The sequence below is a fragment of the Pyxicephalus adspersus genome, chromosome 11 (assembly GCF_032062135.1).
Source record: "Pyxicephalus adspersus chromosome 11, UCB_Pads_2.0, whole genome shotgun sequence".
Classification (NCBI taxonomy): domain Eukaryota; kingdom Metazoa; phylum Chordata; class Amphibia; order Anura; family Pyxicephalidae; genus Pyxicephalus; species Pyxicephalus adspersus.
In genome coordinates, this window is record NC_092868.1 from 48,489,092 (window position 1) to 48,503,641 (window position 14,550).

At 35.8% G+C, this 14,550-nt stretch overlaps 1 protein-coding gene across 5 annotated transcripts in view; it reads left to right on the top strand.

The window, feature by feature from the left end:
• AJAP1 (adherens junctions associated protein 1) overlaps nucleotides 1-14,550 on the top strand; it is a 146,415-nt gene that overhangs the window by 107,373 nt on the left and 24,492 nt on the right. For all 5 annotated transcript variants that reach the window (XM_072426198.1, XM_072426199.1, XM_072426196.1 and 2 more), the window contains one exon: nucleotides 3,649-3,894. In XM_072426198.1, coding sequence (XP_072282299.1) covers nucleotides 3,649-3,894 — 246 coding nt within the window. The remainder of the gene's footprint in view (nucleotides 1-3,648; nucleotides 3,895-14,550) is intronic.

Here is a 14,550-nt window from a genome sequence, read left to right on the forward strand (position 1 = left end):
TATTGGGAAGGCTGCCACCAGATAGCCAAAGGGACCATTGGTGTCACTTAAACTAACCTGAGAGGCACAAATTGCTCATTGCCTAAGGAACCCCCAGCAACCTGGTGGAGGAACTTTAGGTATCTTTATAGTGCATTGGTTTTACATGACAGTGATTTACCACCAGTAAAAATTTGATGAAAGTCACACTTACTTTTTAATAGACCTCATAGTGTTCTGCTTTTCACATTTTATTTGTTCAAGCTTAAAAACTTTTCGTCCTTAAGCAGTTAACACATACTCCATGCCCCGTACCTCGATTTACTCCCTTTCCTTGCTTCTTTTACCTTCCCCTTCCACCACTCCTAGCCATTTTCATCTGTTACACAAAGGTTTATATACAGCACAGAGACAAACAAGTAGTGATATTTTTAGTGATATTCTTGGAAGGCTCCAAAGCGATCCCTTCTGTAGATCGGGGTTTATATTGGGGTGGTTATGCATTCATACTCACAGCATCATGGCTGTTCGGTGGTCTGCTGTTCACATTATGACATAAATACTGTATCTATCCATAGCATAGGTGCTTGGTAGAGGTGCATGAAACATCCAGAATTCATATTTTTCTTAATTAGCCATACCACAAGTTTAATAGGGCTATACAAGTAATGTCAGATTGAAACTCAGATTGCTCAAGTTCCTATCCAATGTCGAAATAGCCCCAATGTGACTTGGAATTCACTCCAATTGGAACAATCTGACCACCACTAGTGTTGAGTCCTAGGACTCTTTGGTTTACTTATTTTGACATCTTATTATGACCTATGATATCACAGAAGTGGAGCTACTTGTTTGTCCCTGTGTTGTATATGCACATTTGTAAAGCAAATGAGCAGAGTGGACACAAAGGATTTGTTAAAGATCTCCAAGACTGCAATGCAAAATTACTTCTGATTTTATTAGAAACCAAACATGTACTGTACATACTGAATAAGCACCCTGTATTAGATGGCATTTATTTGTAGAAATAATGTGACTTTTTATCAACCTGAACTTTTGAAAAGAATAAGCATTAAGATAGCCATGATTCCTCTTGAAGTGTGTAATAAAATATGGCTTTAGTACTACAGTAGGCAGCCATCAGTTGTGTGTCTCCGAAGACGGTAGTGTCTCTATCACCAGTCCTATCCCCCATGCTGTTCTTTATATTGATTGTAGTAAAGACATGCCTCAAGGAGACACATATAAATTCTATTCTCAGGCTATTCCTGAATAAAGTAGTTTTTGTTGGTCTACTTCTGCACTTTGCTGTGTTTTTATTCTATTTGTCTTCTGGATAGCATAGGTCTGCTGAAAAACATAGTGTATATCTGTCCTTCATCTGGGAATGTTATGCACCAGTCATGATGACCTACATATTCTCAAAACTCTAGTGATTTAAAAAACATCATTACTGCCTTAAATGTAATACCAACCTGACCCTATCCTCAAGTAACCCAGAGCCATGACTCCTTGTTACGGCTCCTTTCTCGTGTTCCTGAGACTCAAGCTTTTGAAGCTCTCACATTTAATATGATACATCTAGTAATAAACATTAGGGGACCTATTATTATCAGAAATTGTATAATGATATAAGGACTATTGGATATCTGTAATGCGCCTGGGCACACAAACCACAACCAACTCCAGATATCCTTCAATCAGGCTTTATTCAGTGACATAAAGCACAGTAAGGGTTAAGTCCAAATAAGCAAAGTACAAATGGGTAAGGCAAAGACAGGTCAAGAACAATCCGAGGTCAGGGCTGGCAGCAGGCAGAATGGTCAGTAACAATCCGAGGTCAGGGCAGGCAGAGTTCAAGCAGAGTCAACTTCAGACCAGGTCACTAAGGAGATGACAAAAGCAGGTAAACTTAACCAACACAATGACACACCCAAGCACACTGAGTTCACAGAGACTTATAGCGGGCAATGGAGTACAGGACAGGCTCTCCTTAAATGGCCAGAGTGACCAATGGCCTTGCGCCACCTGGCGCCATCTGATAGGAGACTAACTGAATCCCCTGCGAATTCAAACTAACTGTGTCCCGCCCCGGGGCGAGGCAGCCGAGTGCCACGCCCTCGGGGGGTACAAGAGGAATGCATTGTAGCACGCGCACCTCTTCCCAGAGCACCCCTAGGACGTGCACTACTTTGCACATGCAAAGGAGTGCTGAGAGCAGGATATGAAGTAACCACATCTGAAGGGATGCAAGGGATGCTGCCTGGCTGAACAGTAGTTTGGCCAGGACGGATCCCTCCACCTGCAGAGAGAGACAAGCTGCGAGTAGAGCAGCAGCCTCGGCCATGCTGCCTGCTACAGCGGCGTCTCCCTCTGTGGCTTGGATCCCCAGGGACACCGCGGGCTCGCAGGACGGGTAAGTCCCTTACAATATCATTGGATATAACATAATTTTCATTACTTTTTATTCTGCACCACTGTTGAGGTGGACTTACTTCTCAGCTTAACAGTGGGGCTGTTATATTAATCATTCAATACAAGGTAACAATTAGGCTATTAGTTGAGGATAAGTTGATTTTAGGGGTCAATTTTTAGGGGCTAATTAAGATTCCTGTCTTTAAACACCAGATATAGTCATTATGGGAGGTGTCCACTCATCCTGCTGGTTTTGGCATGTATTGCATATGGATATATAGAAAGAATACAACAGTGTTGTGCAAAGTTGGGTGAGAACACTTAAATCTCTTGGTGACCATAAACGAATTTTGAACTTATGGTAGGTAGTTGTTGGAATAATAAGGATAATGATGACTAGCCCTTTGCCCTCTGCCTGTCTTTTTTTGGGCCACCGCTTCTATAGGTTAGGTCCTTTTAAATGGTTATTTTTATGGGGTAGATTTGGTATTAAGCTTTGGAGAAGGGGAACATTATATTGCGACATGAGGATGTATTAAAGCTCTCCAGGACTGAATAAAATACACTACCATGGCAGAACCTGGGTAATCTAGCAAATCTGTAAATCCTGGATCAAATCTAATCTAGGTCCCTGGGTTCTCCCATGATAGTCTATCTTCTCCAGTCCTAGAGAGCCTTATTAAATCAGGCCCAATGTGTCAGTGATTGTTTACACCAAATGGGGCATGGGTAAATGTACAGAAATTTACATTTCCTGGATAACCAAATGCCTTGTTCTTATAACCTAAAAAAACAACCGTAACCTAAAAAAACAACCCTACTTAACGTAGATGAAAACAAAGTAAAATGACATACTTAGACCATAATTTGCTTTTGTTGATTCCTTGTTGCCAAAATCATGTTTTAAACGGTTTACTTTTACTGTCCAGTCATGATGGGTATTGCAAGAAAAAAAGCACCTGAAAGGAAGGAAATCTGCAAAAGAACGATTAAGCAGTATCCTGCGTCTTCTTAATTATCCCAATCGAAGTCAGATGTGGAGTCAAACAGCTTATCTCTAGTAGCTGTGAAACCCAAACAATGAACTTGCAAACCAAAATACATCATACAGAGACCCCTGGCCTTTTGATTATATAAAGTTACCCCATAGTTCTACCTGTGTACTTTGTATCTTGCAAACTCCTCATTTTAAAAGTTTTCCTAAATTGTCCTCTTTTTTTCTAACTCAGTTTATTCTTTTTCTTTTCTCTCCAGCTGTGCACAAAGTGGAAACGCTCGGCGGAACAGCCACCAGCGAAAAATTAATCAGCAGGAAGAGAGCTGCCAAAATTTAACAGACTTTACCCCAGCTCGAGTCCCCAGCAACATGGATATTTTTACCGCATACAATGAGACCTTGCAGTGTTCCCACGAGTGCGTACGGACCCCTGTGCCCGTATATACCACAGAGGAAACGTTACACCAACCCACAGCTTATAAGACGGCCTTCAATGGCAATAGGTAAGGGCCTGACAATATGTTGTCTTTTTAAGTATTTAAAAGGCTGTTTTCTGTTATTATTTGTGTGCATTTTATTATAGTTGCATTATAAAATATTTTATCATCAGCATCATTAAAGGTATAATATATATCTTTCATTTCTACATAAGTCTATGCAGAATTCTTACTCACTTTAAACCAAGGAGCAGCCTAAAAGTTTTGGTGTTGCACAAAAAATTACACAATATAACATTACACCAAATAGCTGACCTAGTTATATGAAGCCCTAATTGTAGACATTTTACATTTTATTTTATTTTGGATAGAGGAGGAAAGGGTAACTAACTCTATCTATCTATCTATCTATCTATCTATCTATCTATCTATCTATCTATCTATCTATCCACTGGGTCTTTCAATAAGTTAGACCTTATTGTAGATTTCCTTTTTAGGGCCACAAGCAGCAAAAAGTTGTCAAACTTTGCCCTTATGCACATCAAACACTTAGGGCAGAGTTTTACTTTAACACTTCAGCTACATCAAAAAGCACAGTTTAATTAATATTATCTTTACTTCTGAACTGGAATGACTGTACACAAACATTATTTAATGTAGGAAGAATTTAATAAAAGACAATTAGCATGCAATTAAAAAGCAAAGTATTTTGTAATATAACAAGAGCCTCTTTAATGATTACCCATTACCATAATTATTTTGTAGTACTTTCCTAACATAATTCACAATTGCTGTGTAGCAGAAAACATATACAATATATATTATACAATAAAAATATATATATACTTATAAGAATACACTAGAATTAGAATAACACAGCTGATCCTAGAATTGCAAATAAACTACTATTTACATTTTTATGTTCTTTTTTTTAATTAAAAATTACAATTCTATAAATAGGGCATGTAATTTTTTAATAAAATGAGTAATGTTTTCTTTTTGTCTTGATCAACAAATAGAGTAATTCAATATCCTTTTTAAAGGCAAAATGTATGTAACCAGAAATGTGATAACTCATTGCCACAATTTTATTGCAGTAGCCAGCCAAGGGCAGTAGAAAAAAAATCACACTCAGGAAAGACATACTGAATGAATGTTAGTATTATTCTCTTTGGACACTTACCTAAAGGATCATAAATGTATAGTTTATATTTTTTTACTTTTTTTCCCCTTGCAAGAGTACAGCAAGGGTAGTTATAGAGGGGCATGATCCCTGTATATTTTACCCAAACCCTTAAGTCAAAGTAAAGAATAAAGAAACCCATCACTTAAAATAGGGATGAGTGTAACAGTAGGGGACTTAATTTTGGACAGTTTTACCAAAAGATAAATACTATAAGGAAATTAAAAAAAATGTATTGTACATAGAGAAAGCTACATAAGCCATATATTTTTAAATAAACAAAAAGATAATATCTTGTGCACATTGAATAATGTTACACAATCAGAGAACTCAAGATGTATCCATGAGTTCCACTTTTGTGCACTTTTAAACTGACGCGTTTCGCAAGGAAAATGACAAGACTCTGGTTAAAAGGTTCACATGTGTACAGTGTGTAGTTGTTGAAATGGTATCTTTTTTGAAATTTACCTATTAGGAGAGGGGAAAACCAGAGAGGTAGAGGAGAAATCAATGTTCTTACTTATTCAGTTTACTATATTATTTAAACAGTACACAGACAGGCAAACATGAGAATATGCTAGGAGCTCCTTATAATTTGGTGAATGGAACAATAAAAATTGTTTTATTTGCAATAATATTTTATGATTAGCAGAGGTTAACAAACTAAATATAAATTGAATTATTATTACTTATTAATCATAAAAAGTATAAAAACCCAATATACAGTCCCCTTTAAGCAGGATGGACTTTTATTCCTATTGTTTTCTTAACAACTAATGTTCTGGATAACTTTCAGATAACCGAGGCAGCGAGATAGAAGTTTAGTCCAGGAGAGAGAAGAGCACGCCATGAAAGTTCATATTATGGATATGATATAGTGTGTATCTCGCTCTGTCCTCTGCAGGAAATGAGCTGCAAGCGGTGACAGACTCATGACAGTAATTTTCTAGGATAGACAGCCAGGCAAAATCAAGGCTGTTCCATCTGCAGCTTATAGAAAAAAAATACTTTCTGACTGTTCTGACCTTACGGTTTGTTTTCACCTTCAATGTGTCAGTGGCTTTGTTTTCAGTATTATTTACAGTTACTTCAAATATTGCCACTATATTTTCAAAGAAAAATCCAAAAATTTTTTGCTGTGTTCCGTGTTACTATAGCTAATCGGGAAAAAGTGTCAGGTAGTCGGGTAGGAACAACTCTGAAACTCTCCCAACATGCCCCAAAATTAGAGCGCTTGGTAAAACCATTGGACAAAAGTTTCCAGATACCTGGCACTCATATCTACAGTATATACTCAAGGGCATTTATTAGTTGTAGCTACAACAGCCTCCAATTTCAATATCTCTAGGGAAATTTGTGCACTAAAGACCTGTGCCATATCATACACAAAGATGTTTAATAGGGTTGTGGTGTGGAAGACCCACTCATAAATAGAACTTTAACTGCCTGGAGCAGATGCAGACAAAGGGAGGTTCAAAGTGTAACAATGCATGAGGGCCCTAAAACCTCCTCAGCCAACAGGGGGCCTCAAACCAGCTTGACGGGGAGCCCCAAGTCAGGTCTGCACAAGGGCACACTGTTGGCTACGTCCACCACTGAAGTCAGGAATTTAGTAAATGTCCCACTACTTCTTGACATATAGGGCCTGATTTATTAAAGCTCTCCAAGGCTGGAGAAGATACACTTTCATCAATGAAGCTGGGTGATCCAGCAAACCTGGAATGGATTTCTTCAAAGTCATTTGCTATTTGTTAGCAAATTTTTTAAATCCTGAACAAGATCCATTCCAACTGGTTCACCCAACTTCACTAACTTCACCCAACATATACCTGGTTCTTCTGGGCATGGAGGAACACATGACCTCTTCCCAGGATACTTGGACCTGAGAAGCTCTTTTACAGATTTGGACAACGTCATTTATGAGGTTATGAATACAGTGAAAGCTTCAATATCATCCAACTAAATGCTTACAGAGGGTTTAGACTTGTGGGAGAAGTGTGATGAATGGGAAAGGCAAAGGTGGAGTAGGTTCTTATTACGGAGCTTGTTTCTATGCCATGAATGGTCAAAGTGACAAAGTCTATTAAAAGATAACCTAATTCTGAAAATTAAATATAAGCAAAGATGTCAACATCAGAGCCCCAGTTGTCCCAAATCTTAGGATTACTCTGACTCGCATTGACATTTCCATATTTATTTCTTAGTCACCTCCCTTTCTTTTGAGACAGCCCATCATAATGATGGCTCATAAGGAAAGGGGCAAGAGCTGGTATAGGGGCAGGCTAAATCTATTTATCTTGGTACAATTCCTTTTTAGCAATTAGTGTTTGCAACAAATAATCGCAATGAGCAAGAACAAATACCCATAGGACAATTTCCACAATAAAACTGAAAACATTTGTTGATCAAGTTAAAAATTTATACCAGTACAAAAATGTTGTCCTTAATTTGGCTGAACATCTGAGGTAGAAGAAATGATGTTTGCATCAGAACCGATTTAGTACATAAGATATAAAATTACAAACATAATTTGTAGTGTATATACAGTGCATTGGGAACACACAATTTCTAGGTGAATAGTGCCACCAAAATGCTTATGTAGGAATTTCTACTTCTACTAAACTTATTTATTCTGCTATTAGTATATTAATTGGAACTATTTGTGTCTATTCAACGGAAAATGAACAATTTACAGATATTTTTTTTAAGAACAGAGACAAGTTGGCGGTATCTGGAACATCAAAACTGTCTTTCTCTTTTGCAACTTTATGACTTAATTTGTTTTATATGAATCATGTGATAAGAAATATGAAGGTTTAAAGTGATGACCTCACTCTCTCTGAATCTATTAGTTGCCCTGCTGCCATGCTGGTCCTTGTATGCCTGTTCATAGCAAGAGACAATCAGACAGTTAGCATTATGAAAAGGATAGGGGGTAGGGGTTCAACCAAGTGAAGAAATTGATGTTTTATGTAGCTTTAATTATTTAGATTTTTTTATTGTTGTTTTTGCCAATAAGTAATTTATAAAGGGTTAGTCCATGTTACATTACAGAATGTTTGTATGCCCCGTGTGTGCAATAATTACAGTTCTGATTAAACTAGGGAAGAAGAGAAAAATGAGTAAATCACTTTGCAACATGTATAATCTGATCCCCATGTTGTTATAATTTATTACACAACACACAATTATTTTTAATCTCCCAGAAATCTAGTCCTCCTGTTAGCGGTTGCCAGCTGTTGACTGCAATAAATATAAATAATTCCAATGCAATCTTTCTCTATTTTAGATTTAAACAAAATAAATTGTAGTTTTATATTTGAGTATAATAAAATATATACAAAAACATTATACATTTCCTTTTAGTGTTTTCTTTTCAAACAAATTGATTTTTTTATTATTAAAAGTCTATTAGGCTAATTATAAAATACGAGAACATTTCAAGATAAAAATAATTTGCCATAGCAACTGTTAATTTATGTCATGATAGCCAATGAGAAATGAAAATGACCATTATTGTAAATCACATATGTGTTACAGCTTAGTGAACTGAACCTAATGTCTCAGAATTTCAGGATTTACTGTTTACACTATTATTATCAAAAAAAGTGATGTTTCCCATATAAATAAGACTATAATAAACACAATGTTATATCAGTAAAGATAATTTTTGTATGGTAAGAGCTTTGAAGGCACTAAAAATAGAATAAAATCAGTTAAAATCACAATAGCTCAAAGAAAAATTAGTTGACCTCTCCATTATATAGCACAGTGTGGCAAACTTAGGTGTACAGATTCACCTTTATTGAGGCATAGAAATGTATTGCCTCCATAATGTACTAAACACGTTTCGCAGTGAAAACAGCTTCTTCGGGTGAAAGGGAGACCTTTGGGAGGCCAACAAATGTGTAAGCTGGTAGATCTAAAATGAGCTGCTCTTGTACATATACCTAAGGAGGCAGGACATGAAATAGGGGCACGAGTGAAATAGAAGCAGCAGAATGGAACTTCACCTGTCAATTAAGACAATCAGAGACCAAGGTGGACTGCTCTTATAGGTACATTTACAGGGGCAGCTCATTTTCTAGAAAGGAGATTACTTGAAGGTCAGCAATTGTGTAAGTTGGTAGATTTAACCTAGGGCACAAGATTTGTTCATCAATGCTAACTTTCAAAACAGTAATCAACAGAAATTCCAATAAAATAAATGTACATAAATGCATCAATGGTAAGTTAAATTAAAACATTTATTTAAAGTAGAAAAAAATAAATTACATGGGATAGTCTGTTTAGCTTTTTTGCCCATTTTCCCAGGTTAAAGCATTTGTACTTGCTCCTAAATTATCTTTTGTGCAATATTATTGGTCACCAGTAGATTGCACTGTGTTCTCATGTAAAAGTGTAACAAACTCTGATAATGTCTCAGACTGAAACTTTACATGAGTATACAAGGCCACCTAGTGGTGTGACCAGAGTATAAAATAATTGTTTGTTAAAAGTAATTTATAGTCTAAAAGAACTCAATATATATTTAAGTATATATACAGTACTGAGCAATTATTTAGGCAAATTAGGTTACTGGCAGTGATTCCACCACATCCTACCTGTATGCTTTATTCTTGCCATACCAGTAATAAAGCTGTGAAGTTAAAGTAACAGGACAGTCCAACAGGAAACTTGGTTTGCATGATTTAGGGCACTCTGTGGAGCCTTTTTTGGGAAACAGAAGTGGACTCCTGTATTCACCCAGATGCACCTACTGTATAATCCAAAACTTCACATTGGAATTTGTTTTCTCTCTACATGTTCACTATATGTTTGTGTTCAAGTCTGCCAACTAATATTTCAATTACTTACATAAAGCATGATACCTGTCTTGCTGGAAGGGTATTGCAGTTACAGGCACATGATCATCATGTGCCTGTGTGCAGGCAAACATCTTGTTGTTTTAGAAAAGCAAATTCTTGTACTTAATTAGGTATTTTTTTCAAAATGAATTTTCAATAGGCATCATTTCATTCACTTAGCTAAGTGGAAATTCACATTATAAAGTAAATGTAAAGTAAAAGTAAAGTAAAAAAAAAATGCTCAAGGTTTCTTCCATGGCTGCTTATGTAACCGAATAGCTAGACTTTCAAAGATGTGATTGTGTGAGCACCACTGGAGAGAGCCTTGAGCTGAATCGTTCTCCAGGACTTGGGATATATATATTTTTACCAATCTGATTTTTTATTTTATTGAAATAAAAAAAAATCTACTTTTAAATTTAGTAATGTAAAATTGGCCATGTACATTAGAAAATGCTAAAAATTATTTGTAATATTATATGATAGTATTTAGATAGTAGTACCTCCCATGCATAATTTAAAATATTTTAACAGTAACACCACATTCCACCTTCATAAAGATGTTTAATGTCAGTTTTTTTAATCATCAAAGAAAACAAAGGGACTTTTAAAGCATTGCTCATATGGTAAATTCAAATAAGTTATGACAACTAAATGATTATTTCTTTAAATGTTAAAAACATAATAAAAATTTAGTATATCACATATTTTTTACACAGTAGTCTTTGGTTACTACTCAACGCGTTTCGCGGACCCACCTTATCCACTTCCTCAGGAGACGGTGAGACCTAAAATCATTTATGATAAAGTCTAAAAATCACTTTAAAAATCAATCAACCAAAATTTGCTTAATGTAATGTAAATTATTATTAAGTGATTGGTAATAAAGAGATTTTTTGACTTTATTTAAAATGATTATGGGTCTCACTGTCTCCTGAGGAAGGGGAAAAATTTTGTCCGTTAAATGTGTCGAGAAATAGTGATAAAACTATGCAGTGATTTGTTTGGATGATTTTATTAAATTATTGCGTCAAAAACATGTGTCATTGTACATTTTAGTTATGTTTTTAACATTGAAATATGTATTGTTAAATAACCAGATAGTAAAAATTAAAAAAAAATGGAAAAAATAATTGTTCTAGAATCATTTTATCACTTTAAAGGGAAACAATTGCATTTGTTTTAGCAGTTCTTGCTTTGTTCTTGTAAGCTTACCTTTATAGGCAGTTTATTGTGACTGATGTACAGTATTAGTCCTTCTTTATTCCATTTATTTTATTATTGTCATTAAATATAAAAAATATTAATTAGTAGTTTATTAGGATTATTATATTATTTTTATGTCACATATATTAATTTTGTAAATTATTATTTGACTCTCAAATTGGTTCCCGCAATTCCTATAAAGTGCATTGTGTATGTACATCATTATGGATCCCAACTGACCAATGTTGCAGCATTAATTAAGAAACATCATATCAGCACGTTCAGCTGCCCATATGGAAAGCAGACTTGCAAACTTTAAACCAAAATAAGGTGTTTAAAGTATTTGCACGTAATGTTAATGGTTTTTATATCTGGAAAAAGAATCACAAACATCATAGATGATGACGATTTTGACTGTTGGAAACCTCAATCTGGGTTTCTTAATAATACACGAAGAAAACATATGACTACAGCTGGGCACGTCTGATGATTGCATTGTCACCTAACCCCATCAGAAGTTCTGCAGCCTCACCAGACTCTGCGGTCATAGCCATCATATCAGACTTGCCATCTGTCCGCCTCCCCATAGCTGCTAGCTCACTTCTTACACCGTTGATGAAGAAATTTAGGCTTCTGCCACTCACTGTACAGTCATATCACCAAATCTCTGGAAAGGACAATAATAATATTTTACATGTGCAGTTCCCTGAGCACCCTGCTGCATCGAGAGATATTATGAGCACATGAATAACGATGTTGCTATGGGCACAGCCTAATGAAAGAAATTTAATCCACATCCATCAGTATGTGTGATTCAGTATAATAAAAGCAATGTCAAATGGTGTTGTGTACAAAACCATTTCAAACACTATAAATTTGGGTAAAATATTTTATTATTATTGGAAAAGAGATATATTTGTAGGTTTTAAGCATTATTTAGAGTGAAAAAATAGATATTTCCCAGGGAATATGGTAAAAATTCCCTTTGCAAATTAAAATAATTCTCTTTTATACAGCAAACAATATATAGTGCCAATGTTTTTTCCCATTCTAATATACAGGGTGAAGCAACAATGTCCCCCTTTCTACCCGAGCATATTTACCTTTTCTTCATTCTACTCTTGATCCTTTTTAGCCCACTAGAATCAATATACACATATATGCACTACTGGTCACTTTATTAGGTACACCTGTTCAGCAGCTTGTTATGATAATGCAATAGCTAAAAACATGGCAGCAACAAAATTTTGACATATAGACATTGTGGACAAAGGTGTTTTAGGTGACTTTAAACCTTGGTTGTTCGTGTCAGATAGGCCGGTCTGAGAATTTCAGAAAGTGCTGATCTGTTGTTACGTTCATGCACAGCCATCTCTATGGTTAATAGAATGGTCTGAAAAAATCCTGCAAACAGCATTTCTTTGGGTGAAAATGGCTTGTTGTCAGATGAGAATGGAAAGACAGATGCAGAAGACAGATCAAACCTTGAACTATATGTAACAGAAGACCACACCGGATGCCATTCCGTTCTGCTAAGATTAGGCACCTGATACTAAAGTTCACACAGGCTCACCAAGATTGGACAATGGAAGATTCGGAAAATGTTGTCGGGTCTGGTGAGTCTTGATTTCTACTGTGACATTCCGATGGTAGGTCATAATTTGGCACCAACAAGATGGAAGCCTGGATCTATATCGGCTTGTATCAATGGTTCAGACTGGTGGTGGCGTAATATTGTAGAGGATATTATTATATAGTAGTATTATCTGAGCATTGATTAAATTCCACAGCCTACCTTGATGAATTGTTGATGACCATGCCCATCCCTTTATGGTCATCTTCTGAGCAGGATAATGCGCCATGTTGCAAAGCTCAAATCATCTAAAACTGGTTTCTTGAACATGACAATGAGTTCACTGTACTTAGCTGACCTGTACAATCACCAAATCTCCATCCAATTAATCAATGTAGTGGAAGAAAAGATTTGCATTATACATTATTCTGCGGCAACTGCATGTTAATATGGACCAAAATCCTTGTTGAATCTATACCACAAAGAATTATGCCAGTTTTAAAGGCAAAAGGGGGTCCAGCCTGGTACTAGCAAGGTGTACCTTTTAAAGTGGCTAATACATGTGTGTATATATATTTATACTACTCTCAGGTATGAATATTGAAGTTAACATGCAACTGACTTTCCCTTTCTCGTATGTAGCAGTGCTGGTGCATGGTGATTGGCCCAGCATTATCCCGCAGAAGAAGGAAAAGTGGCCTCAGGCTTGAGTCCAAGTAGATCAACATAAAGCTTACACAGAAAGTCCTTTCCTCATTCCTAATTGGTGAACTGAGCAGTAACGAAGAGAAATTAAATGTGTTTTTACTGCTGGAAAAAAGGGCATTAAAGGGAACTTGTTGCTTTGCACAAACATGTTTGGTAAAAATGGCAACACCAAGGGCTTCCTAAACAGTTTTTTCTGGGATATTGACTTGGAGAAGGTCGTAGCAAACCCAGTTATAACTCCAAATACTCATATAAACATTTGAAGGTCTTCTTTTCCATCAAAGATCCTAGAAAACCCAGTTATAACTCCAAATACTCATATAAACATTTGAAGGTCTTCTTTTCCATCAAAGATCAAAAAACAAAGGTAGATTTTGTGTGGAGCCATGCAAATATTGGCTTTATATTCCAATGGCCAAATCTACATCTAGAACCCATGGTTTATAGTGCAGATACAACCTAATATTATAGGTTATATATTCCGATCTGCATACAGCTGTTTCAAGCTAAAAGACCATCATTGGTGTAGTGCATTGAAAACATATAGCAAAGGGCCTATGGACTGTCCCAAATGAACAACTAAACACGTTATGGTGACTTAACCAAGAAGTCTCCCCCCAATTCATTAATAACACAATAGCAACTTCTGTTTTAACATATTCAGGATGCTCTATGTTTTTCACAAATGTAATGTTTTTTTTTCTCTTTAGCCCACCTCACCATAACATGTCTGGTTGTTCCATAAGTACCTGTAAAAAACATATTATGTATTAAATAATAATATTAAGCATCAGTTTATTTCATTTGGGTCTGTATTTTGTTCTAATTTTCCGTTGAATAGAGTTAACAAAAGTCTTAAATTTGAACAAGCTGCAGTTTTGCAGCAAATGATTGGCAAGAACTTTCAAACCATTTCGCACATGCGTTAGTGTGTGAAGCAGCTTTTCAATGTGTACCAGTCATTGAATACTGGGTGTGAAGCAAAGTCTTTAACATTATTTATTTTTCTTAGGTCACATTTGTGCATCGTTCTTTGAGCATTGTATGTGTATTTCACTGTTACTTTATCCATTAATGTATTGCATTAGTTGAAAAAAGTCATTGCTTTTTTGTTTTGCACTAAACAAATGCTTTAATGGACGATTGGCCTCTGACAATTGATGAATGTTGAAGCCAAAGATCTTTGAAAACAATCGTTACTCATA